Source organism: Microtus pennsylvanicus, chromosome 5, assembly GCF_037038515.1.
Source record: "Microtus pennsylvanicus isolate mMicPen1 chromosome 5, mMicPen1.hap1, whole genome shotgun sequence".
NCBI lineage: Eukaryota > Metazoa > Chordata > Mammalia > Rodentia > Cricetidae > Microtus > Microtus pennsylvanicus.
This window is the reverse complement of record NC_134583.1, coordinates 94,602,615-94,630,506: the sequence shown is the minus strand read 5'-3', so window position 1 is coordinate 94,630,506 and position 27,892 is coordinate 94,602,615. Positions and strand designations below refer to the sequence as shown.

At 39.0% G+C, this 27,892-nt stretch overlaps 1 protein-coding gene across 2 annotated transcripts; it reads right to left on the bottom strand.

Annotated features, from left to right (window-relative positions):
- Positions 1-100: 100 nt before the first annotated feature.
- On the bottom strand, positions 101-27,869 carry LOC142850262 (glycine N-acyltransferase-like protein). 2 transcript variants are annotated; one of them, XM_075973580.1, is made up of 7 exons: positions 27,734-27,800; positions 17,022-17,110; positions 14,738-14,833; positions 7,498-7,605; positions 4,024-4,150; positions 3,040-3,217; positions 101-585 (listed from the first exon to the last, which is right to left on the bottom strand). In XM_075973580.1, the coding sequence occupies exons 2-7, from the start codon at positions 17,022-17,024 to the stop codon at positions 183-185; spliced, it is 915 nt and encodes a 304-aa protein (XP_075829695.1). In that variant the 5' UTR covers positions 17,025-17,110; positions 27,734-27,800; the 3' UTR covers positions 101-182. The 2 variants fall into 2 exon arrangements, with proteins under 2 accessions (XP_075829695.1, XP_075829696.1); XM_075973581.1 differs by lacking the exon at positions 17,022-17,110 and having other exon boundaries at positions 27,734-27,869.
- Positions 27,870-27,892: the final 23 nt, after the last annotated feature.

Here is a 27,892-nt window from a genome sequence, read left to right as displayed (position 1 = left end):
GATCTGAAAGGCAATATAAGGGCGGGAACTGTGGCAAACTGTTGCCCGTTCACACTGCTTCCCCAGAGCCCAGTGCCCACTCCTTTATTGTTTACTGCAGTTTGTATTTCCTCTATGTGCACCATTCTCCCCTCCAGCTTTATTGTTGCATATCCAACACAGCCACATGTTGAGCACCTGAGTTACAGAGGCACACAATTCCACTGATTCCAGTCACAGGGCATAGGGACGTGCTGTAGAGTATGGCTCATTTTCTGCATGAGTTTGTTGGCTCTGTCCATGTGATTATACACAGGGAAGCCACGTTCTTCCATAACCAGAGTCTGTGTATGAATGATGTGGGAGATAAGACCTTGTGCCCGGTAATCAGGCACAGTGCCTGCCATTCGCATTTCTCCAGTTTGGTCCATCAGAGCCCAGGAGACAGGGGTCCCTTCAGGTCCCAGGAGACATGAGCTAGGAAAGGTCTGGATACAGCGCTCAATGAATCTCTGGCTCTTCTCACTGCCACCAAAATGCCAGAATTTATCCACCAAAGCAGCATGGGTGGCATCCAGGGACGAGAGTTTAAACATCTCGTGGTTGCTGTTGAAGAAAAACGAAAAAGGGCAGCCCTGAATTTCATGCACAAAGAAATATTTGTCCCGCCTCATAAAAGTCTCCTATGAGGTGTGAGCGTTGCAGTGATGGTAAGCAGAAGCTGGGCAGTGTCTGGCCAGCTATGCCAGTTAGGTAGGCAACTAACTTAACTCCCCTCCGTTCCCCTCTCTTTAGAAGGGACGAGTTAATAGGCATTCTATCAGAAGACAGAAATTAGTATTATAGGAGGTTTCATCTTACAAATATTCAGGACTGTGAAACAAAACAATTAACTCTTCACTAAGAACTTAGTACTGTTCTCAATATGGCTGTGACCCACCTTCCCACAGGAAATAGAGCAGATGACATCATATAGATAAGAAAAATGGACAAATAAAGAATAAGTACTCAAAAGCACATGCTAGAAAGCAGCAATGCAAAACTTTAGAATCATGGAACCGTGTGTGTGTGTGTGTGTGTGTGTGTGTGTGTGTGTGTGTGTGTGTGTAAGATGTTGGGTGCTTTTCTCAGTCTTGCTCAGTCTCACTCACTTAACCTGGAGATCATCACTGTCCGGTGATCCCCCATTATCTTCTTGAATCTACTACATCAGCACCAGGGTAACAGGCACACTATCACATCTGGGTTCTTATGAACATTCTAGGGATCATAACTCGAATCTTCAGGCTTGCATGGGGGACACTGTATAGACTAAGCCTTCTTCAACACTGATATCTGAGAGTCTTTGGCTGCCATATTGAATGCAAGGTAAAGTAGAAGTTCAAATGGTCAACAGCATGGCATATAGACGGCTCCTCCTGTGTCTACTAAAGTGTGAAGACACCTACAATGAGATAAAAACTCTTCTCAGGAGGCATAAGCAGAGGATACAGACTCTGGTCACAACCATGCCCTTCATCATCCTCATGGTGAGCAAGCCACTCGGCCATCAGAGACACTCTGGATGAGGAGGTGATCTCTGGCTCCTAATGCCCTTTACAGTGTGAGCAAAGTTCTTCTGGCATCCTGAACCAGAAGGCCATGGGGCTGAGCATCTGGACCGCAAGTGCCCAGCAGTTTTAGTGCTTCCCTGTGCTACCTTGGAAATCAGTGGAGGGAAAATCATAATTTGCTTAAGCGTTCTTAACTAGAAAATATTTTCTCTGTGAGGTGCATTGATTAAACATAAATTTATTAAGAACCAACATAAATTGACACGCTAACATGGAAGGGTAAAAATACCTCACCAGGCTGTACCTCCCAGAACTACAGGAAACTAACAAATGCTGAGAGCAGGAGAAATAGTCTTCCCCAAGGATGAACCTCCTAATTGGTTATCCAATCTATTGGTCAGCCATGAAATCATATACATACAAGTAATGCTAAACAGACTGAATAAGTGTGTGTGTGTGTGTGTGTGTGTGTGCCTATACACACATTGTAAAAATAACAGTTAAAGAAAAAGAGTCCATAAATTTGAGAAGGAGAAGGGAAGGCACAGGATGAAAAGAGGGGAAGGATGCAATTAAATTTTCATTTCCAAAATCAGAACTTTCTATATGTCGGGTACTGTTCTGCCTCACACTGAACAACACAAAAAAACTCTTGCTCTTTTTGCCTATTTTTTTCATATTGTTGGGTCACACATGTGGAGGTCAGAGGACAATCTGTGAGAGCAGGTTCTCTCCTTGCACCATGTGGGTCCCAGGGATCTAACTCAGGTCTAACTTGGCAGCAAGTGACTTTGCCCACGGAGCCATCTCACTCACTCAATATTCTTACCCTGTGAAAGTCTAAATATTGTGGCAGGCTTCTAGCAATACACAAGCAGATACTTTTAAAATAATCTGATTTCAGATACTTAAAGTACAATAACAGAAATAAAAGTAGTTTTCATAACAATTATAAGTGGCTTTTGATGGGGTGTTCTGAAAAACATTGTCAACGGAAATAAAAACGAAACTATGAAAAACATAGCAAAAAAGCAAGAGAGAGAAAATATGTGCATATTGGAAGGACAGTCTGATCCCCGTATCCCATGTTTGTTTAAAACCGGGTAGAGAAGTACAAGTCTGCAATCATAGCTCTGGGGAGCCGGAGACAGATGGATTCCTGGACCGGGCTGGCCAGACAACCTGTCCTCCTCAGTCAAATCCTGTCTCGAAAAGCAAACAAGAAAAACCAGAAAACGGATGGTTCTCAATGTAAACATCATCTGAGGTTCTCCTTTGACTGCCACCTGTATGTACAAACACATCAACACACATATACGTGCACAGATTTTAAAAAAGCCATGAAAACAATTTCTAAAAACTGTTTGTGGCATTTGAGGAGATACACCACACAGTTCCTGTTATGTTTTTTAAAACAATTATCTTAGAAATGGGCTGTGTAGAGAAGTTAGGGAGCTGCGATAGTGAGAGATCAGAGTGGAACAGAATTATCTTCAAAGCAACTCACATGGCCCGGGGTCTGCCAGACTGATGATGTAAATTCTCTGTGTCCTCCTCCATCAGGAAAGGAACCAGTTTCTTTGCTGTCTGGGGCATAATGTAAAGAATACATTGTGTTCTCTTGACTTTGACCAGCTTAGCAGCTGTAATGGCCATTATTGCTTCATTCAGGCTGGATTGTGAACCTAGAAGGGAGTGAAACAGGGAATACATAACTGTCCGTCTAGGTCAAAAAAAGCACTCCAAAGATGTACACAAGATTTAGTAAGAAAACCTTGCCTAGAGTATGAATCCTATGTGTCCATCCCTAAGTTGTTCCCTGGAAATGTTTTCTTTCATGTCCAGCAGAACAGTAAAAATCCTTACTGTCTCTACGAACAGAAGCATGTTTAAATAATAGAAAATCTTGTTCAAGCATGTTACATGCCCAGGCATTAATCTTATATTTCATTTGATCCTCTCATTGATTCAAGTTTTAGGATCTTTCAGTATCCGAATTTTTATACATGAGGACGCTGAATAACGAGAAAGTCATTTAATCACAACTTGGAGGCAGAGCCGGAAAGTTTTCTGTAGTTTTAACTCCAGAGGGCACATTTGTAACCGCACTAGACATAAACCTGAATGATCTAGCAAGAGCTCCATGTCACAGTAAGCTGTCCTGCTTGTTCTGGGAAGAGAAGGTCAGAGGTAAAGTTCTGTCTCCCATCTAGTGTCCTGAGGGCTTCTAAATATGTCTTCAAAACACATGAGTTTCACCAAAAGCTACACATTTGATGCTTCTTCTATTAACACCATAGTCTGTAATATTAGAAACTGGTTCCACCATAGAGGTAGTGGAAGCTAGACCAAGAAATATGCATTAGGTTTAAATTCTGAAGTTTGCAGGAAAAAAAAAGGTTGCAGGGTGAGGTGCCCAGAGTGGAGAGTGATCCTACAGATGTTCATGCAGGAGGTCCGAGCAGCCAGCACACAACTCCTGTCCTCTTACTTTGAACCTGCAGATGTTGTTTCCAGTTGATGGCCTCTGGTGTGCCAAGGCACTCCAAACAGTTCTTAGGATCCTTAGAATAGATCTGGTAAGTGTTGACATGGGGATCAAAGTCATCTGTCATCTCCTAGTGAATTGGGCAACATAGAATCAATACAATTGATTATACTATCTATGTAAGTTCAATATTTTTCAGAATTTCATTACTCTTTTTCCTATTATTTTTTAAATTTATTATTTGAAAATTTCTTATATATATATACAACACATTTAGTCATATCGTTACCACTCCCTCCAATTCCTCAAGACCCTTCCCAATATATAGCCTCTCCAATTTTATTTATTGCTTTAAAATTAATCATTGAGTCCATTTAGTACTGTCCAGATGTATATGGATTTGAGGCGACCGACCAGAACACAGGCATCCTTCCAGTGGCCACTGACCCAAAAGAAGTGGCTCTCCTTCCCTCAGCTGCCACCGGCCTCCGTCAGGGTTGGAGGTTCAGGAACTCCTTTCCCATCCTTGCTAAGAATTTTCAAACTCATTTATTGCTGGGCAGCGGGGACACACTCCTATAACACCAGCACTTGGGAGACAGAGGCAGGTGGATGTCTGTGAGCTCGAGGTCAACCTGGTCTACAGAGCGAGTTCCAGGATAGGCTCCATAGCTATTGAGAAACCATGTCTCAAAAAACCACACACACACACACACACACACACACACACACACACACCACTCCTCACACTTATTTATCAACCCCAAGCAGAGATGTTTTCCTCAAATGTCAGCAGCATTTCTTAATTATTAACATCATGAAACCAAGACCAAAACTTCACTCTATTTATAAATTTTTTATTAAACCTTGTTAAATTTTATGTATAGGTACCATTTCAATTTTAACTCAATTAAATATGTTTAATGAAGCATTCTTCCCTAACTTAGTAATAATCAGAAAAAGAAGAAAAGTGATACTGTCAAAGGCCTTATAAAAATAAGTCTTGTTCCAAACAGCCTCAAAACGAATGTGCCTTTTCTTTCTCTCTGTGTACAGAGTGTTTGCACAGGGATGTGAGATATGCGTGGAGGTCAGAGGTCATCTTTGAGGGCCAGGCCTCACCTTCACCTTGTTTACTGATGCCAGGGCAAGGCCACCTGCTTAGCAACTTCCAGGAATTCTCCTGGCTCTCAAGCCCCACCTCTCTGTAAAATGCTGGGATTACACACAAGCATTGCTTTATATAGAGCTTTATGGGGCTGCTATAGATCTGAATTCAGGTCCTTAAACTTGCATGGCGAACCATCTCTCCAACATATATATGTGTGTGTGTGTGTGTGTGTGTGTGATATCACAACAGTATTGAAATTGGCAAAATGAATTTGTATTTGTATTTGAATTTTTATATATGCATGATAAAGTCATACAAGAATAAAACATGATGTCTTTAAACTGTAAAGCACAGAACACCATTCTTCAAAAAAAATGTGTATTTCTGGCAAAACCATCGTGTAAGTTGTTCAAAAAGCTCTTCTCAAAGTAAACAAATGACAGCTGGGATTTTTTTGAAGGTAAAGGGAAGTACTGAATACTCAATTAGGGCAGGCTAGCCAGAAAATATTGCACAGAAATGCCCCTGCAACTAGACAAAACTACAACCGACAATCCATCTTATCGATAGATTTGAAAACCAAATATTCTTCATTTTTATATTGTAAGTAAATTAAAATTTAGTTTATAGTGTATGTTGTTTGGTGAGCAAAGAAGTCGGGACCACGAGGGGTGCACCCACCCACTGAGACAGTGGAGCTGATCTACTGGGAGCTCACCAAGGCCAGCTGGACTGTTACCGAAATAGCATGGGATAAAACTGGACTCTCTGAACATGGCGAACAATGAGGGCTGATGAGACGCCAAGGACAATGGCACGGGGTTTTGATCCTACTTAATGTGCTGGCTTGGTGGGAGCCTAGCCAGTTTGGATGTTCACCTTCCTTGATATGGACGGAGGGGGGAGGACCTAGGACTTACCACTGGGCAGGGAGCCCTGACTGCTCTTTGGACTGGAGAGGGAGGGGGAGAGGAGGGGGGGAGGGAGAGAAGGGTGGGAGGAGGGGGAGAAGAGTGGGAGGAGGGGGAGGGAAATGGGAGGCTCGGAGGAGGTGGAAATTTTTTTTTATTCTCCTTTTATCAATAAAAAAATAAATAAATAAAATAAATAAATAAATAAAAATTAAAAAAAAGTAAAAAAATGAATGTTCCTGTGTATGCAAGAAGGTACATGTGAAATTATGAAACACATCCTCATCACCATCCTCGTCAATAATAATAATAATAACATTGAATATCCTGAAGCCAATTAGCAGATCTGTTGTCTCACATAATTACTATTCTTTCTTTGGAAAGAGTAGCAAGAACTTAACTAATTTAGCAATAAATAGCATAAAACTTCATGCTGCACATTAGGTCTTTGGACTTGTTTAGCCTACAGATCTACTTGTTTGATGCCTTAGGCATGTAGCTCCTGGCTCACCACCATCAGTTACATGGGTTTCAGTTTTGTTCAGATATTTAGAAAATTTTTAGATACATAGAAAAATATTTTAATTCACATGTAGATGAGATGATATTGTTTTTCTGTGATTGCCAATTTCACTTACCACAGTGTCTTCCAGGTTAATCTCTGTTTTAGAAGACAATAGGATACCATTCTTTTTCTGCTAATAATATTTAATTTTGTACAGATATCACTTTCCCATTAATCTGTCTGTGGGTTCTAGGGTTATTTACAAATAATTCTGCTATAAATATGGCAGTGTAGATACTTGCTGTACTGATTTTATAATATTTCTATATTGTACCCAGAAGAGAGATTACAGGATCAAATGACAGTTCTAGTTTGTACTGAGGTCCTTTCCTCCTACACATAGACTGTTAAGAAGTTTTGTCAAAGAAGAGTAATAGATTCTGTCAATTTTTTTCTTCTCATCCACTGACATGGCATGTGGTGCTTTGATGGACCACAACTGCTGATTTGTACATGCTAAGCCAGCCTCCAATGACAGTGAGTCACTGTTGGGACTAATTGAGTCCTGGCTTTCAGATGCTCTGCCCTGCTAGAACCTTCTAAGTAAAGTTACTAGAAGCTGTGCCTAGTTAGAGGTCTGGGGATGGGATTATCACCTGTTGGCCATTGACTGCAGTGTATTTCAGCCTACATGGTGTTAATAAAAGGGGCTTTGGTATCAGTGTTTAAAGGTCTGCGTGTCGGTCGGTCTCTGCGTCTGTATTCTCAGCCTCCAGCCCCTTTCCCGAAGCTCGCGAATTGGGTTCTAGCGCACACAGAGCGCAGACAGAGGGGCGAGGTGCGCGGCAATTGGAAGTTCCACCGAGATAATGGCAATTGGAGGTCCCCACCGAGATATCGGCAAGTCACTTCACTTAACCATGGAGTATAATCTTTTTGATGTAACTCACCTGCTCCTGAGGACGGACAATCACTGTGTTAAAATCGGGCCACTTGTCCACCAGAGCCTTGAGCTTGAATGGGTTTCCCTGATTCATGTGGAAGACAGTCCCATAAACCTAAATATTTCAACACGCTGAACAGTGAGCTCATTACACCGAGACAGTAAAAGCCTTTCATTGCCAGAATAATGATGATCTCTATAAAATTAGTGTGTGTAAATTATACAATATCTAGCCCAATATTCAAGTAAATAGATTTTTAAACAAAAATCATGAAACTATTATAATAGTTAAATATGCAGATACAGTAGATTAGTAATCACTCAGTCTCACATCACAGAATTTTGTCCTATACATTTCTGTTTTCTGTCATATAAACATATGCCCATACAACCTTATAAACAATGGAATTTCCTAATGCATATGAATTTCACATATACTGTACAAAGGCATACTTTCATGTCAAAAATCAGAAATGTACATACTAATGTTTAATACCTGCCTAATTGTTAGTATTTGGGATGAATTACTCTTGACATGTGATAAACTATTCAATATTCACTGTTTAGAGAGAGACTGTAGCTACAATAAACAATCTTTCTTTTTCTGTGAGTTCAGTGAATATTGATCAGGAATGCCTACAAAACTATTGACTTATTGACTCTACTCGCTTTGTGTGCAAGCACACCAACACCTGGTATATCCGGGAGCCATCCCCGATAGTGGACAGTCCCAGCAGAGGTAAGGAGTTGGTGAGGGAGGGAGTCAGCCAGGCTGTGGTAGTCAGGAGAATCTTGCAGCCTGATTGTCTAGCAGTCAGAGTCCTTCTTTATACAGAATTTAGTAAGTAGGGATACATTCATGTTGTTCCAAAACATAGGTCATATAATTTTTGTTTTTGCATGAGTGTTTCACTTCTTTGCTCATAATATATATAGTCATTATTAATAAACTATGACAGAATAGAGTTATCATTTCCAATCATTTTCCCTCAAGTTTTGGCATCATTGATAAAAAGAGTTATTATTTTTACTCATTAACTTCATAATCCAGTTCTTAGGAATTTAGAAGCATATGACAAGTTTTTCTCAGGCTGCTTACTTCCTTGACTACAAGGACATTTGACCAAAACAATTTTCAAGCCATTCCAGGCAAACTGCCATGTTCCAAGCAGTGCATTATTAACTCTTAATGGTCACAGTGCCCAAGAAATAATCTTAGGCCCAAGCTGCTGCAGTTATTATTGAAATTTTGGTATAATGTATATTTATATCATCTTTCTACATCATTCTTTGCCCATCAGTATACGTCTCTGTATAGGACAAACGTAGTTTCAGCTACTCTAACTTTGTTGCTGTATATGCCACATAATTGCTTGAGTGTGTAGTGGGAAGAGGCTTGCAGTCTGAACTGTGGCTAACTCCTCTAGCCCACCGAATCTTGTTGACCTTTTTACGTTTACTTTGTTTTGATTATCTTGTTCCTAGGTAAGTACAGGGACAGATGTTTCAAAAATATCTTATAGCCTCATAAAGAGACCTCTGGCTTCTTTATGTGTGTCACAACCTCCAAGGCATAAAGAAGATCTTCAAGTAGATAAGGGTATCTCCCTAAAATGGGGGGAATAATATGTTCTGGACTCTCAGGGAAGCTTGGAAATAGCATTCCAGGGAGAAGGCATGAATGATTCATCAGAAATTTTCCATCAATCCAATATTCCCAAACTGTACACATACTAAAAGTCTCTCATGAATGCAATGGTGGAGAGGAAAAGCAAAGGTGACATGGCGGCCATCATGTGGCTCAGCTTTGCTGGATCCTTGTCAAACAGCTGTGCTGGCATTATGGCTTCTGCTATCCCCATCAGGTATAGCTGTGCTGTGGTATTATTTAACTGCCCAATGAATTTTTTGGACAAAGTATTTTAAACCTGAACCATGGACTCTGCCATTTTGACAGATACCTTCCCTGTTCATCAAAAGGAGCAGTGACTTAGAATTATAGAAATCTCATGTGGTTTAGTTTACAAATGACAGCTATACATATTGTCAGAGCATCTGGCAAAATTAACAGATTATACTGTTCATGTTTCTCATCCTCACAATCAGTATAATAATTGTACTAAATACATTATCTTCCTGTTGCCCAGAAGAATCCACATATACCAGTGGTTAACAAAAGAAAATGTCAACCACTGAGAGTCTCTATCTACTGCTGTGGGAGCTTGGCATTTGGTGGGGATTTTGTTTTGTTTTGTGCTATTGTAAATGGTTAAGTTTTTTATTCCCATCATTCATTAATTGCTAACGTATACAAATAGAATTGGGTTGCTCTACTTGTGTGTTGATCTTGAATCCTTTAGCCTTATTAAACTTAAGTCTAGAAGATGGTTTTGTGGACTCTAGGTGATCATGTCCTCTGAGAACACACTACATTTTACCTCCCCCAACCACCTCCATATGTACTACTTTAATTTATTTTTATTGAATTATATACTGGTTATGTCACCAATGTTTCACTAAATCGGATAAGGGAGAATGGATATCATTGCTTAAGTTATCCATCTTAAGCAAAATATTCCATTTCTTTGCTAAATAGAAAGATCTTAATTGTGCATCATACCTACATGCTTTTTTGTCAAATTGAACAAATTCTCTTTTTTCCTAGTTTTCTGAGTTTCATATTTATCAAGACTACTATATTTTGTCTAGCATTTTCTCTATATTTATTAATAAAGGTCAAGCTAGGTGTGGAGGTGCATACCTGAAATGTAGGTAAACAGGGGCTTTAGGCAGGGTTATGATAAGCTAAAGGGCAGTTTGGACTACTTATCAAGTTCTTGTCTTAAAACACACAAAAAAAGTTGGTCATGGTGGTTTACACCAGTAATTTCGGCATTTTAGAGACTAACGCAGAGGATAGTCATGAATTTGAGGCCAGCATGAATCATTCGTAAGATGCAGGCAGTTTGGGCTACATTGTGAGATTCTGTCTCAGAAAAGAAACTAAGAAGGGTCTTATGAGTTTTATTCAGTAGTGTATTGGTATGATGATTAGTATTGATTAAGCATGGAGTCACACCTATTGCTTAAATACATCTTGATATCTTGGTAGTATTTTTGAGGACTTTTGTGTTTATGTTAATGATGAATATAGTTCTATAATTTTCTATTGGTATATAATTTTGGTTGTGTTACCATAATAACTCTGATCTTATAAAATAAATTTAGACATAGTCCCTCCTCTGTTATATGCTGACTAATGTTGTGTGTGGTTGGTATTAGTTATTCTTTATGTATGTTATCTAGATAAAGCATTTCCTTTGTCAGAATGTTTTCATATGTGTGTGCAGGACTATTTAAGATTGTATATTCTTTTTTTTTTTTTGAGACAGGGTTTCTCTGTAGTTTTGAAGCATGTCCTGGAACTAGCTCTTGTAGATCAGGCTGGCCTTGAACTCAAAGAGATACACCTGCGTTTGCCTCCCTCCTGCCCCACTGAGTGCTGGGATTAAAAGCATGTCTGGCTATTAATTGTATGTTCTTAAGAACATACAATTTGTTTATGTTAACTTGTTATTAACATAAACTTTTTTAACTTGTATTTGTCACATAATAACAGCATATCTGAAATCTATGAGTATATTTTCAATTACAGAGCATCCTTGTTATGTTTATGATGCCCTTTAGATTTTTGAAGATATCTTATATATCATTCTTCATTTGAGGAATATTTATCTTCTCTATTCTAGGTCAGTTTGGTTATAATATTATCAACAATGTTTCTAAGAATCCGATTATAAATGGATGATTGATTTTCTATACTTTTATTTCTTACTCAGATACATTTGTTTCTGTTAAAATGTGTATTTTTTTTTCTTTTACAGTTTACTTTATTCTGCTTGCTAGAGGGTTTATTTGTTCTAATTTTTCTAGTTTCGGGGCTGGAAATAAGCCAAGTAATTGAGATAATTTGTATGGTTTTAGTAAATGGAGTTCTACATGTTTCCCATTAATCAACACATTGGTTGTTGCTATACCTCCATTGTTATTTAATTAATTTAGTCTAAATTTTTTTCTAACTTGGAAGCATAGTTAATTTATTGTTGTGTTTTCGTAATTTGCAGAAATTTGGGGAATTTCCAAGCATACTTTTTAATTTTAAATATAATTTTGTTTGAATGTGTGTATGTATGCATGTGCATGTGTGATATATGTGCAAACATGCATGCCCATGTGTCTGCAGAGGTGAGAGGGCTGGAGAAGGGCACTGGATGTTCTTCTCTATCTCTCTCCACCTTGTCTCTCTGAGACAGGTCTCTCACTGAACCTGGAGGAGGTTAGCAAACAGCAAGTTCCAGTGATCTGCCTGTCTCTACTACCTAGAGCACTGCCATTATAGGTGTGCATGTCCATGCCTGATTTTTACTTGAGTACTAGGGATTCCCTACTCAGGTTCTTACACATGCAAAACAAGCACTTTTGCCCACTGAGCCATCTCCCCAGACCCTAAATTCCATTACTTTAAATAACATTATTTATGTGTTTTTAAAACACTTAATGTGATTTTAATGTAATTTATATTTTATACAATTTAACGTGTGCTTTTCAAACATTTAATGTGATTTCAGTAATATTTCAACTCTATATTGCTATTTATATAAATTATATCTATCTATATTATATATGTATATATATATACATATATATGTTAGAATTTTACATATTCTGTCTTGGAAAATGTTACAAACACTTGAACAGAATGTGGCTTCTGCTATAGCTAATGAAAATATTCTTAAAGTGGCAGTTAATACAGTGAGCTCCCAACATTTCTTGGGTATTCTCTCCTTTTATTTTCTTTCCCATCACCTCTATACATGAAGGAAGAAAGAGTATTAACCTTAATTATACTTGTGGGTGGTGTGGGAAGTCCTTTTGTATATGTGTTGCTTTTATTGGTTAATAAATAAAGAAGCTGTTTGGCCTGTGATAGGGTAGAATAGAGCTAGGTGGGGAAGACTGAAGACTGAACTGAATGTTGGGAGAAAGAAGAGAGTCAGAAGTCATGCAATCCTGCCAGAGACAGATGAAGGATGGAACCGTGCTGGTAAGCCACAGCCACACGTCAATACACAGATTAATAGAAATGGGTTAAATTAAGATGTAAGAGTTAGCAAATAAAAAGCTAGAGCTAATGGGCCAAGCAGTGATTTAATTAATACAGTTTCTGAGTGGTTATTTCAGGAGTCTGGGCAGCCAGAAACAAACAAGCAGCCTCCCACAAATATACATTTTGACCTCTGATACTTATACACTGTTTACATTTTGAGGTCATTGTCCTCATTCATTGCACAGTTGTTTAAAGATTGTTTAATATTCTAATATGAAGTTTTAGTCTTTAAGATATATAGGTATTAAGAATTACAGGTCAATATTCATGTTTGTCATACTTAAACTAATCAGGTTTTTAAATACATGGAAATTGTATTCTGCATAGATAGGTAATCTTCAACCACTTCAAAGAGTTGTAGAATATGGAATTTAAATAACTTAGGGTTCTGGCGACATGAGACACATCTACTCCTGGCAGCACCAATCTACTTCACGAGGATGATGGGCATCGAAGAGGCTCCTCATGGAGTTTGTTAGCCATTTGGGCAAGAAGTTGCTCTTGCCTTAACTGTTTGACTGGACTTGTAGGACTCAGAGAAAAATGACTGCTGAAGCTGCCTAAAGAAGGTGAGACAGTCCTTCAGCGTTCTGCTTCATGAAAGAGTCTGCCAGACATTCTGCAGGACACAGAAGAAATTGACTGACTGATAAACTGCCAAAACAGGCAGAACTGTCTTTGAAACTTTCTGCTTCGTGGAAAAGTCTGCCAGATACTATGGGCCTGTAGGCTGAAGATGGAACAGTACAGAAGAATTTTGGGTGACTGTCCAGGTAGCAAGATGTCTCTGTGAATTCTAGAGTTTTGGAACTTGCTTACAGTGTACTTCCTGTTTACTTAAGTAATATCATTTCCTGCTGGAGTCTTTGATGGAGTTGAAGAAAGACGGTTATAACTACAGTTCTCCTTAGTTATGACAAAAGATAAGGTAAATATAAATATTGGACCTGTAATTCTTAATACCTGCTTTGTTATATGTAATTTTACTATGTTAAAGTTAAAACCTTCCTTTTTATTTAAACAGATAATGAGAAATGATATGGGAAGTACTTCTGTATATGTGTTGCTTTTATTGGTTAATGAATAAAGAAGCTATTTTGGCTTATGATAGAATAGAATAGAGCTAGGCAGAGAAGACTGAACTGAATGCTGGGAGAAGGAAGGTGGTGTCAGGAGAAGTCATGTAGCCCCACCATAGACAGACACACGAGAGAATCTTGCTGGTAAACCATAGCCACGTGGCTATACGCAGATTAATAGAAATAGGTTAAATTAATATTAAAAATTAGCCAATAAGTTAGCACTAGTAGGTCAAGCAGTGATTTAATTAATACAGTTTCTGGGTGGTTATTTCAAGAATCTGGGCAGCTGGAAACAAACAAGTGGCCTCCCACAACATGTGGGTTTATTTTCCTTTTAGTTCTACCAACTTTTCTCTCATAATGAGCCATTATTGCTATGAGTGTAAATTCTATGGATAAATCAACATCTTTGCTGTAATACAAAAATATTCCTTATTCTTAGTAACATTCTAGCCATTTGTAATATGCATAAATAATTATGGGCAAAGCTATAATACACAAAGTTATGGATACATTTCTAAAATATAATTTCCTGCTCATGCAAAATTACATGCATAAGCTTCTTAGGAAGCTGGTGAAATAAGAATTGAAAAATTATTAGTTTTGAGAAAGAGTCATATGGTTTAACCTCTTCTCAGATGTCATCAGTCAGAAAAATATTAAACATTAACATCACTGGCTTTGTCAACTTGCAACTCTGGGAAACAGCCTGTGTTATATAAAACAATTCTTATATGAGCACAAAGAATGTCCCTGAGTCAGCAAAGATCACCTAGATCACATTGCCACTCATTGTGGTGTGATTTAATAGAGCTTTTATTTCCTCTTCTGTTAAATGTATACAGTATGCCTCCCTTGCCTCAGGGTGATAGCAACCAAATGTTGGCCACAAAGTAAATACCTAACCCAGAACACAGCTCATTAAATGTTCCTTCTCATTACCACCTTGTTCCTAGACACTTGATAGTCCATTTTCCACAAGGACATTCCACATTCACCTTTAAGGACTCGGGAAGGTGTTTCCTTAAAGACTTCTCCAACATCTGCAGCATCTGTGAACTTCGCAAATGGAGCATCTTGGCAGCTACCTTATCCTAAAGAAGAGATTAAGAAATGCCAAAGACATCTGCTGTGAGATTGTGTCTTCTATATATGTGGTGGTTTGAAAAAGAAAGGCTACTATAGGCTTATGTATTTGAATGCTTAGTCATTAGGGAGTGCCACTACTTAGGACAGGAGATGTAGCCTTTTTGGAGGAAGTGTGCAACTAGAGGTAGGCTTTGGGGTTTCGGAAGCCTAAGCCAAGCCTAATGGCTTTTTCTTTTTCTTCCTGCGGTCTGTGCATCAGGTTGTAGAAGTCTCAGCTCCTTCTCCAGCACCATGTCTGCCTGTATATTACCATGCTTCCCAATCTGATTACAATGGACTAAATCTCTGAAACTGTAGGCAAGACCCAATTAAATGTTTTCCTTTATAAGAGTTGCTGAGGTTATGGTGTCTCATCACAGTAATAGAACACTGACTAAGACAATATATGACAGGGAAACTATACCTCGGAAATCTCAACAATATGGTTACCAAAATAAGACCAAAAAAATGACAGCGTCAATTGACATGCCAGTGTAGACAGGAGAATTCCTACAAGGCTCCTCCCCTAGATGAAGATCTACAGATGATCAATGGCTGCTGAGAGAAGAGGAGTCAGTCCCAGTAACGAGTCTCCTAATAGGTTATCCAATCCCAAGAGGTCAGCCCTAAACAGAAATGCAAAGCACTAAATAAATTCGGCAAGTTGTTTGTGTGTGTGTGTGTGTGTGTGTGTGTATACATGTAACCATAATGGAAGAGTAAATTCTCATGAATTTAGAAAGAGTCAGGGTAGAGCACAGGGAGGAAGGAGAGGCAGAGAAAGGAAAAATCATATAAATATAGTACTCACATAATTTATTTTCAAAAAAATTCAAAAAGAAAGGCCAAAGAATGAGAAGACTTAGAATACATGCAGACATAATGGGCCATTCTAGTTCATGACTTAAGGTATATTCCTACAGTTTCATGGGTTCCTCCTATACTAAAGTTTTCACTAACTAGAAGAAGGGAAAGGTATCTCTGTGAAATGATCATGAACTTCATTTTTCAAACTTTAAAAATATTTCTGAAGATTTGCTTTCATTCTTATAACATCTACAATTCTAGCAATAAAGGGTATATGACGTTAACAAACCTATGCTTGAAGCATATATGGGCAAATTTTAATAGATTTGTGTGTGTTCACATGTGTGCAGTAGTATTGGGGACTACACCTAGGTCCTTAAGCATACTAAGCAAGTACTCTACCACTGAGATGCATACACTGATAAGTCCATTGAGTGACTTTTCTTCTATACAAACACTTGTAAATTTGAAACAAACTGAAAGGGATTAAGATGGATGGGTTATCTGTGTCACTGGCACTTGGTAAATGAGGTCATGATAAATTAGATAGTAGCCTATAAGTCTACTGCAAAGCACCTAGCTCTATGCTTGCCCATTATTTGTCAACATACCTTAATACATAGATGCACACCATTTCTCGATATTGACAACAAAAAAGAAAAGCAAAAGGTGAAGGTGTTTCTTCTGAGCTCTTCCATGGGGACTGTAATGATGTTATAGTACACCATTATCAGAGTTGACACTGTGTTAGAACAATTTTACATAGAGATAAACAGATTAATAGGTAGATGGGTGGGTGGATGGGTGGATGGATAGATAATAGATATATAGACAGAGGGACAGATAGATAGATGATATTCTTTAACTTTGACTCAATTTTTTAAATGAATTTACTTTTATTTTATGTACATTGGGGTTTTGCAATGGGTGTTAGTGTTGGGCCCCCCGGAATGGGAGTTAAAGACAGTTGTGAGCTGCCATGTAGGTGCTGGGAATTGAACCCAGGTTTTCTGGAAGAGCACTAAGTACTCTTAACTGCTGAGCCATCTCTCTGGCTCAACTCATTTATTTTTAATTTAAGTATGGTAAAACTAGCCAGGTGGTAGTAGCACACGCCTCTAATCCCAGCACGTGGGAGACAGAAGGAGGAGGATCTCTGTGAGTTTGAGGCCAGCCTGGTCTATAATAACTAGTTCCAGGACAAACTCCAAAACTACAGAGAAACCCTATCTTGAAAAACACAACAACAACAACAACAACAAAACTCACCAAGTTTAAATTAATAATTTTATGAGTTTTGGTAAATGACTACATTTGTTTAACTAGCACTATAATAATAATTCATACCATTTCCACACACTCATAAATCCAGCAATTTTTTTATCTGGCTCTTGTATCCAAGAAATCATCAGTAGTTTTCTGACTCTGTAATTGTCCTTCAACAAAAATGTAAATTAAATGGAATTATTTAGTACATATTTATATACTAAATCTATATCAGAATTGTGTTGAATTTTTCCATACATAATACATTAAAATATATTTTGACACTGGTTTCTTTTAATAGTCAAATACAAAATTTTTTTATATTTCAGCAGTACATTTATTATTTTTAATCAGTAGATAATATTTCATAATGCATGAATCAATTTTTATCCTTTAATCTTATGGACACTTGGTCTGCTATGGTTTATATACAGTTATTCATAAAATTATTATGCTACTAAGTGTACACATTCATGAGAATGTTTTTATTTCCAGAAGTATATGCCACGCATTTGGCTTTTTAAGTATCTGCTTATCTTTTTTCCAAAGTGAATGTACAATCTTCCATGATCATTGTATAATGTGAGAGTCTCACTGGTTCTTCTCTAAAATAATCAACACTTGTCTATGTAGCCGTAGCAAGAACCACAGATGCAGTATTCTGAAGCCTTAGCTCCTCAGGGAAAAACACGCAGGGCTCATTACCAAGGCAGCAAAGGTTAAGGCCAACATATATTTCAGAAGATCAGTTTTCCAAGAGATTGGCAATGCTGGATTTTACTCAAACACTGACTTAGCACAAACACTGGTTAAAGAAATCCTCCTAGATTAGGAGGGATTCGGGGACTATGGGGGAATGGGGGAATGGGGGAGGTAAGAAATGGGAAGAGAGGAGTGATGGGAGGCTGCATTCTGGATATAAAATTAGTTAATTAATTAATTAGCTAATAAAAAAACTGAAAAACAAAAAAGAAAAAGAAGAAATCTTCCCAACCCAATTTGTATTAGGTGAACAGTCCACTAGAAGGACCATCCTCTCCATTTCATGTGGGGCTTGTGTGCACCCTCCTTGTTCACCCAGGACAGAGATAAATACAGATCCTCAGAATCCCCATTTTTGCTTCAAAAACAATGAGCAGAACTCATAAATCAATCAGAAAATAATTATTAACTAAACAGATCAAATGTCTCTACTTTCCCCTGCTCAGTATACAGCATCCCTTCCCCCTAGCAGCTTCCTCAAAGTAAATTGAAGTCAGGTGAAATGTTCTCTGATCCATAGCAGAGCGTGATGCCCATTCCACGTCCCTGTACAAAGTTCTGTATGGTTCTGTTTATTCCTTTGTCATAAACAGCTAAACTGTTCATTCTCGTGGACCTGAAAGAACAAGGTTTGTGTTAGCCAACTTGACCCAGCTTCAATTGAGTTTGCCCTCATCACCTGACTGAACTTTGGCCCACTCTCAGCCTCAGCCAACACTCCCACACAGATGTCTCCTCCTCGCCATGAGGACTCTCCATAGGCTGGCTTTCTCCACTGCAAAGGAGAACACCCCTTCTCACCTCTCTGATGTTTAAATGTTTGCAGATCATAGGTCTGCTAAATCTTTATTTCAATAGTCCCAACCTCCTGCAACCTGTTTTTCAACAATCCTGTGCATAACAATTCTTCTCTCCTTACCTAAACCTTGAATTATTTCATCTTCAGTTTAAAAAAAATGCTAAGGCCTCATTATAAGTTTCCCTTGTGACTAGCATAAGAACCCAAACATCTGCCATGTTCATGCTTTTATCCTTTCTCATAATAAACCATGAATGAATGTTTAATGGTTGTTTTTCTAAGGAGTCAACTTTTTGAGGTTGAACAACACTATTTTGAAAGTCTCTTCATTCCATGAGTTTTATAATTAGAGTGGACCACAGAAAAGGGTGTGTGTGTGTGTGTGTGTGTGTGTGTGTGTGTGTGTGTGTGTGTTCCTATGGGGAGCAGAGACTGATGTTGAGTATCTCTGGCAACTTTTCTCAATCTTATTTCCTTTCTTTTCATATGTGTATGAGTACACACGTGGGTATAATGTGTATGTTCACTATGTGTGTGTTCACTATGTGCGTGTTCACTATGTGCGTGTTCACTATGTGCGTGTTCACTATGTGTATCTATGTGTATGTTCACTATGTGTGTGTTCACTATGTGCGTGTTCACTGTGTGCGCGTTCACTGTGTGCGCGTTCACTGTGTGCGCGTTCACTGTGTGCGCGTTCACTGTGTGCGTGTTCACTGTGTGTGTTCACTGTGTGTGTGTTCACTGTGTGTGTGTTCACTATGTGTGTGTTCACTATGTGTGTGTTCACTATGTGTGTGTTCACTGTGTGTATGTTCACTGTGTGTATGTTCACTGTGTGTGTGTTCACTATGTGTATGTTCACTGTGTGTATGTTCACTGTGTGTGTGTTCACTATGTGTGTGTTCACTATGTGTGTGTTCACTATGTGTATGTTCACTGTGTGTGTGTTCACTATGTGTGTGTTCACTATGTGTGTGTTCACGCTCACATTTGTGTTTGTATATGTGTGTGAGTACAAGCACAAGTGTCTGTGGAGACCAGAGGACAACTTTGCTTGAGGCAGAGTTTCTTTTTTTTAATTTATTTATTTATTAAAGTTCTGTCTCTTCCCCGCCACCGCCTCCCATTTCCCTCCCCCTCCCCCAACGAAGTCCCCCTCCGTCGTCAGCCCAAAGAGCAATCAGGGTTCCCTGCCCTGTGGGAAGTCCAAGGACGACCCACCTCCATCCAGGTCTAGTAAGGTGAGCATCCAAACTGCCTAGGCTCCCACAAAGCCAGTACGAGGCAGAGTTTCTTGCTTCTTCCTGCTGCACCTGCCAGGCTAGCCTGTGAACTTCCTGGGTTTCTCTTGTCTCCTCCCCTCAGCTTCCCATGCTAGGATTACACGGTCTATTTTGCGAATCCTAGGGACCTGAACTCTGGTCCTCATGCTTGCATTATAAGTACTTTATCCACTGATCTGTTTCTCCAGCTCTCAGACCTTAACATTTTTTATTTTGATTAAGATCTATAAGAAGGTTATCAATTTAGCTATAAGCCCCAGTGGTCTTCCTGTTTCTTCGTTTCCTGCAGTAGGATTATAGGCACATGCGTGTTGTGCCTGGCTTCTGACATGAAGACTTCATGTTTCTGGAGCAAGTTCTTAACCAACTCAGCCATCTCCCTAACCCCAATAAGAAATATCTGGAGGTAAAACTGAAACATCACACTTTTTTTTTTAAAGCTCAATTCAATTCACAAGGCAGCAAATTGTGAATTCTGAAGAAGCCAGAGTCAGCAAGGACCAAGATTTGTCTACCTCTTTTGAGTTCTTGCTTGTGTTCCCTCCTACTTCATGTCCATTTCCCTCTTCCCAAATGCCTTCCCTGTGTGTTCCAGTCTCCAGCATAAGACAGGAAGAAGCAGCCATGTAGAAAGTGCTTCAGCAGCACATGGTTGTATCAGGCTAGATTCCTGTGACAAATTGTCAGCTGCTGGTGCTATACATTTAATCATTTAATCAATTCACTCATTAGGGTGTGGGGGTTTGCATGCCATGGTACACATGTGCAAGTCATACAACACATAGGAGTCAGTTTTCTTCTTCTGCCATGTAAGTTCCAACTCAAATAATCCAGCTCACTGGCAATCAGCTCCACCAACTGAACCATTCCATCGCCAGCCTCTTTCTATTTTGAAATAGCCTTTGGCATAGAACTTTTTCTGTTATCTTAAAAGGTTATTATTATTTGCTCAAATTACAAAGTAGTATTTGAAAACTATTCAACTACCTTTCCCCCAATTCTAATAGCTTCCTGAATCTTGCCCTCTCTTGAAAGAAACCTAAGGGTCTGATGTACACACTGTGTATGATCTAATATAAAGTGGTCTTTCTGCATTTTGACCCACTGTATAAAACTGAAATGATCAAATAATGGAATCCTAGCACAGAGTGAAATGATCAAACAAAGCCTGTGACCAATGACCATATCACATGTCCTGAGCAGTGGGACTTCACAAGAAGGAGATGGTTAGTTGTAGATCTGTAAAGACCTTAAAGAAGCCTGCATAACAACCATTGAGCAAAGCAGGCTGTTAGAAAGCACACTAGTGACCATGCCCCCATGGAACCACTGGGTATCTTGTTTGGAACTGAGGAAAGGCCATCTTGTTGGACTTGAATTGCAGCTAGACTTTGGTGTACAGTTTGCAAAACTCATCTTTCAAGACAAAGCCACCTTTATCCTAGATCATTTCCTCTCTGTTCCTTCCACTTTCTTGGCAATTTTAAGTGGCCCTTGGCCTATTTAAGGTGTCCATGAACTTACTTACCAGAGTTTAGGAACTAGCTCCAGCTGGCTCCTTCTGTTTACTCTGACTTCTAGCTCTCTGGTAACTAGGTTCAGGAATTTCCATTCTTTTGTTTGACCCTTTGGAACACTGGTTCTTTAGATGATCCAAGACAATATATATCTGAGGTCCTTCTTTCTATGTGTTGCTTTCATTGGTTGATTAAAGAAACTGCCTTGGCCTTGTGATAGGGCAGAAACTTAGGTAGGCAGGAAAGACAGAACTGAATTCTGGGAGGAAGAAAGAGGGTCAGAGAGAGCTGCCATGGAGCCAGCAACCAGGTTAGACATGCTAAATCTTTCCCGGTAAGCCATGACCCCATGGTGATACACAGATTACTTGATATGGGTTAAAGCAAGATGTGAGAGTTAGCCAATAAGAGGCTAGAGCTTATGGGCCAGGCAGTGTTTAAATAAATAGAGTTTCTGTGTAATTATTTTGGGTATAAGCTAGCTGGGTGGCAGGACACATCCCACTCCTCTCCATACTGCAAATTGGCGCTCCAATGTGGTAACTAACTCCATGCAAAACCTAAGAGGGCTTAAAAAGGAATTCTACACACACACACACACACACACACACACACACACACACACAGAGAGAGAGAGAGAGAGAGAGAGAGAGAGAGAGAGAGAGAGAGAGAGAGAGATACATACACACAAGAGAGTTCAACACAGCTTTTTGTTGTTTGCTAGGGCATGCAGCAGAGAGATTTCCTGACTCAGCAAAAGCAACAGAAAAAAAGCTGCGTGGTTTTAAAATGCAGCATCCTGGAATGTGCCACCGGTGCAAACTCTGGCTATGGTGCATTTGTGGGCCTGGGTGTTTGTGTGTCCACTCGGAATTGGGGAAAGTAGCTGAGACTATGCCTTGGCTCAGCTCTTCCTGCCTGGGCAGACAGCAGAATCAGGCTTGGGCAGGTAGGAGAGCATGGCGGATTTCTGCCACTGTACAGAGAGATGTTTTCAGGCTGCACAGTGCTCTGTATGGAAGATTTGGCTGTAACTCAGATAAAAAAGATTTATGTGTGGCACGCTCATTCTCCTGGTTGGACTGCTGAGCACAGGTCCTCCCTGGTGGCCTCAGAGCTAGCAGAAATAATATGCCCACCATTTTGAAATTGGAGAGAGGTGGAAACAACATCCAGAAGAGCTCCCCACTCCACAGATCAGAGGGACAACTGACTCGGAGGCACAAGTAGCTCTGCCATGTTGGACTGGGAGGGGCAAGCTCATAATACCTGTTTTTGACCTAGGAATGTCACAGCTTAGATTCTTAAGCACATAGCTATTTAAAAGCGCAACGCAAAAATGTTCCTAGACAGTAAAGAATTACAGGCAATGCAATAGGACAGATTCAGACATAAAAGACCTCTAAATAGGTCATATAGTGTTAGATAGACATATGCAGGCTTGGTAGAGAGAAGAAAAAGAGTCTTAAAAAGTCAAAAAATCAAGTTAATGCTTTAACAAAAATAGGAAAAGTCTTTAAAAAGACAGATTACAGATAGTCATAGATTAAAAAAAATAAGCCATGTAAAAATGGAAAATTCACAAAGAGTCTGGAATCTCTGTATTATTGTATTTTCTTTGAATTTTTTGACTGTGAAGAAGCTAAGTACAGAGAAACATTTCATTGTATGAGCGGCTAAGCTAAACCACCATGTATATTATTATAAAAGTATTATGACTTCAGAATTTGGGTCTAAGGACATGATGCTTTGGAAAAGAGGTTCTTCTTTTGTTTTCACAGAAGATAAGACCCTGTGGATTGCTTCTATCCCAATGGTATGGCAGACCACGCCCTTCTGAAAGCTTGCTGTGAACACTCTAAAAAAATTACTTTGCTCAACTGCTGAGAGGAACCTAGCACACAGGTTATAGCATGAAAGACCTGAATAACAGTGCCCCCATACAGCGCGAAGCAGTTTGGAGAGAAATAACTGTGCCCATATTCCCAAATATTGTTTATAAATGTTCTTTTACATTTAAAGGAGATGATATAGATATGAATAATTTGCATTGCTATAAATCTTGGTTTATTGATATAAATTTAAGGTCAATCTTGTTATATGTATAAGTATTTCTGATCTTGATTAAGGTATTGTGATTGTGTAGTTCATTTAAAATGTAATGTATAATTGAGAAATATAGGTTAATAGATAATCATCAATAAAAGTCAAGCTTGTAGTCATGTTAGATTTTCTAGATATATAGAGATATATTTCAGTTAGATAGGCATTCTTCATATCTTTCAAAGACTATAGAATATGGCATTTTAAATGTTTTAATAACTTAGGACCTTTCATGACAATGAGACACGGCAGCACCAAGCTACTTCAAGAGGAAGATGGGTATTGAAGAGGCTCCTTATGGAGTTTGTTAGCCATCTGGGCAAGAAACTGCTCTTGCCTGGACTGTTGCATAAACTGGACACGAAAAACCCGTAGAGAGAGGACTGCTGAACTTGCCTAAAGGTGATGATCCTTCGGGATTCCTGATTCATGAAAGATTCTATGAGACATTCTGCAGGACACAGCAAAAAGTGAGTGAACTGTCTTTGAAATTTCCTGCTTCATGGAAATGTCTGCTGGATACTATGGGCCTGAAGGCTGAAGATGGATACCCCAACAGTACAGAACTTTGGGTGACTGTCCAGGCAGTGAGATATCTCTGTCATTTCTAGAGTTTTGAAAGTTGTTTACTTAGGTAATATTATATCCTTCTGGAGTCTTTGACAGAGTTGAAGAATAGATATTTATAGTTCTCCTTAGCTACGATAAAAGATAAAATAGATATAAATATTGTAACTGTAATTATTGCTTGATAACTGTTTTGTTATATGTAATTTTATTATGTTAAAGTGAAAGCCTTTCTTTTTTGTTTAAACAGAAAAAGGGGAAATGGTGTAGGAGGTCCTTCTTTCTATGTGTTGCTTTCATTGGTTGATTAAAGAAACTGCCTTGGCCTTGTGATAGGGCAGAAACTTGGTAGGCAGGAAAGACAGACCTGAATTCTGGGAGGAAGAAAGAGGGTCAGAGAGAGCTGCCATGGAGCCAGCAACCAGGTCAGACATGCTAAATCTTTCCCGGTAAGCCATGACCCTATGGTGATACACAGATTACTAGATATGGGTTAAAGCAAGATGTGAGAGTTAGCCAATAAGAGGCTAGAGCTTATGGGCCAGGCAGTGTTTAAATGAGTAGAGTTTCTATGTAATTATTTTGGGTATAAGCTAGCTGGGTGGTGGGACGCAGCCCGCTCCTTTCCATACTATATCTGCATAAACAGTGCTTGGATGAGTTTGCTCTTATTGGCTCAAATGACCAAAGATCTCACTTGTCTTTTGATCTTATTGCTTTAAGATATTGGGAAATGCTTGGACTAATGAATCTTCCATGTGTGATCACTTACCTATGTTTGTTCATCAATTATGTATGGGCAATAGCAGGCTTTTAACTTATCCTTGAGCTCTCTAGGTAGAAATTTTTTATTTTTTTACTCTGCTCTCATACAACACACCCTGACATAAAATCAGTCTCAACCAGAACCACTGAAGCAAAGGAAGGCTTGGGAGGATTCACTTAGTTCTGTACTCTTCTTCAGTGCTCTCGTGACAGAGCCCAGGGCTTTGTATGTGAGCTCCGTAGAAGAGATACATCTGCATCCCTTCTAAAGTGGTTCTTCTTTTAGCCACCAAGTTCAGGTCTATTAACCTTATCTGTGGTCTCTCTTTTCCACACAGAATGTTCCCTGGAACATCTCTTTATCATAAAACTATGCTGTAGCATCCCTGATTTTTCTTCATTTTATTATTGTAACACTACCTTCCAATGCCTTATTTTAAGTTTCTAGGTCAGGTGGCTCCATATAAGCAGGAAAATGATAGAATAAGAAGAAAAATTACTCAAGAAAAGAAGAGCTTTGGAAATTCACAGTCAGAGATGAAGATGGATCACCACTGATCAGATGCAAGCAGAACATTGCTCCAGAAGCACAGATCCCTGATGGGGGAAAGAAACAGAAGCCACTTCCTAAAGGTAAACCAGGTGGGGGACAGGCAGTTCTATCCTGTGGACAAACTAACAGTCCTCACTGGATTCAAATCCAGTTATGAAGGAGACAGTGACGTCTCTGCCAAATGAGATTTAGAGAACAGCATCTGGATGCCATCTGGAAAGAGAAGTTATTGTTAAAAGTTGAGTTGCTATGGGTCCTGAAGTCAGGAATGTTGATACTCAAGCCTTGTGAATATAGAATACAGTTGCCCTTCCCTGCTGGGGACTCCTCTGGGATATATCCTCAAATTATGTATTGTTCTTATCCAAAATGCCCACCACATTGTCAGATAAAAATTGACAGATTGTCAGAATAGCACAGTTCCTAAGAGAAAATTCTAGGTCATCTGAGTTGAGGTCTAGGTTCAACAAAATGACAGCTGGACGACTGCTGATAACCTCACAATTACATATATATATATATGTGTGTGTGTGTGTGTGTGTGTGTGTGTGTGTGTGTGTGTGTGTGTGTGTCTGTGTGTGTGTGTGTGTGTGTGTGTGTCTGTGTGTGTGTGTCTGTGTGTCTGTGTGTGTGTGTGTGTCTGTGTGTGTATCTTCTCTTTACTCCATGTTCTTCATGGATAAGAGATAATCAGAGTACCTAACCTCTATATTTGTATAGTAATTTAATGAGTTAATATCTATAGTGCATGAGAACAGAACCAGTAATAAATATTAGCATTACTATCATGAGTGAACCGTGTAGTAATCAGACTGTGGAACTTTGTAATACGTGTCAACATTTCGGGTTTACTAATTGGACAGACCTATTAAAACCAATATACTACACAGGATATTACTTCTCTTACTATTGAGTGTTATTAACTTTGCTCTCCAGAAATACTATTGATACATCATGAATACAAAAAGTAGAACAATCAGGAAACATAATTTTTATTTAGCTGACAACTGCCAAAGTCTATTAAATAAAAATAGTATGAAGTATTTATATTATTCCAAGTTTTCTCATTTCACCTGGTGTAAGGATTCGTTCTTCATTCAGCATGAATATTTATGACCTCCCTCTATCCATGTGTTGAAATTCTAACAGTCACTCTTTATATACTGAAAGGTGCGACTTTGGAATTAGGCCTCAAGGACACACAACAAGAACACCATGTCTGAATCGGAAAACAGGTTGCCTCCTGGCATCACTGCAGGTTTTTTGGACTTGGACCTCCCAGCATCCAGAACTGTCAAAAGTGAAGCTGCTGCTGTCTATGAGCTTGCTCTCTTATGAAATTTGGTTTGAGCAGTCCCAAGAGTCTAAGACAAAGTAGCTATTGAAAGCCAGCTACTGAAAAGAATGGGGATTGTTAGCAGATAGCATCTTTTCCAAGTCCCAGAAAGACACACGATAGTAGAAGAGGCATTCCAAGAGGCAATCTGGCGTTCAAGTAGAAGCACCTCAGAAATTTCATGCAAATAAGAAGCAAATTGGAGTTTGATGCCAGAGCACGGCAGAAATAATAGTGAGTTTGCTAGGCACATTTGGAACCAGCTTCTGCACGTGTGCATCCGCACCCTGCAACAGAAACATGTTATTCGGCTAGTACAGGGAGAGAGGGAACAGGCACTCATTGGTGAGCTGCCAGTGTTGGCCATGGGCAAAGTCCTCTTGGAAATGGTATTTGGAAACTCCTTACGAAACCATTTCAACATTTGGAATTTGCCCCCCAAAAATATCCATGAAGAAAATTATTTATGAAAAACTATACAAATACAGACACATCACCCTTTATGTACATTCATATATATGACATAAAAATATTTTTAAATTAAAAGTCCTTAATAATATAGTTAGTTGCATCATAATGAGGATTTTAAAATACATATGTTTTTATGGTTTTGAATAAATAATTCATATTTTCTAAGTATTTTTCAAAGTGATTTTAAACAGGGAGATTCACTTGTTTAGATAGTAGCAGTCCAAAGAAATCTGACTAGTATGTTACAAAATAATATTTGCATATACCCACATTAATATATGTATATGTATGTGTGTGTGTACACACACATATATATCTCAACTGACAACACCTCCTGAATTAGCACACTTCCTCCCAGCCTCAATTACATTTTCTGTCACAGAACTACAAACAGCAAGCTTTCAGTTTCTTCGTATTTACCAATTCATAATAAGCCCTGCCTCCGTTCAATCAAGCATTTCTCACAGATACCAGCAAACTGATCTGTATATTTCTCCCCAAACATACATCTCACCACCAGCGAGCTCTAACAATTTCTATCCACATTCAACAGGAATATTGTGATGTGTCCCCTTCAGTAGTGGGTCAAAAGGAGATGGCAAGTCCCCCAGTGTCCACTGCTCCTTGTCCTCACCTGCAATGCTGTCTCCTCTTTCGGTCTCCACCGACGTCAGCCGGAAATACAGCTTGCCCTCAGAGTACGTGGACTAAGGGGTGCTTTGATCCAGTTTCTGGGAAGCTTTTGAGAGGAAGTTCTTAGAACATGTGTACCAAACTCAAAACAGTATGAGAT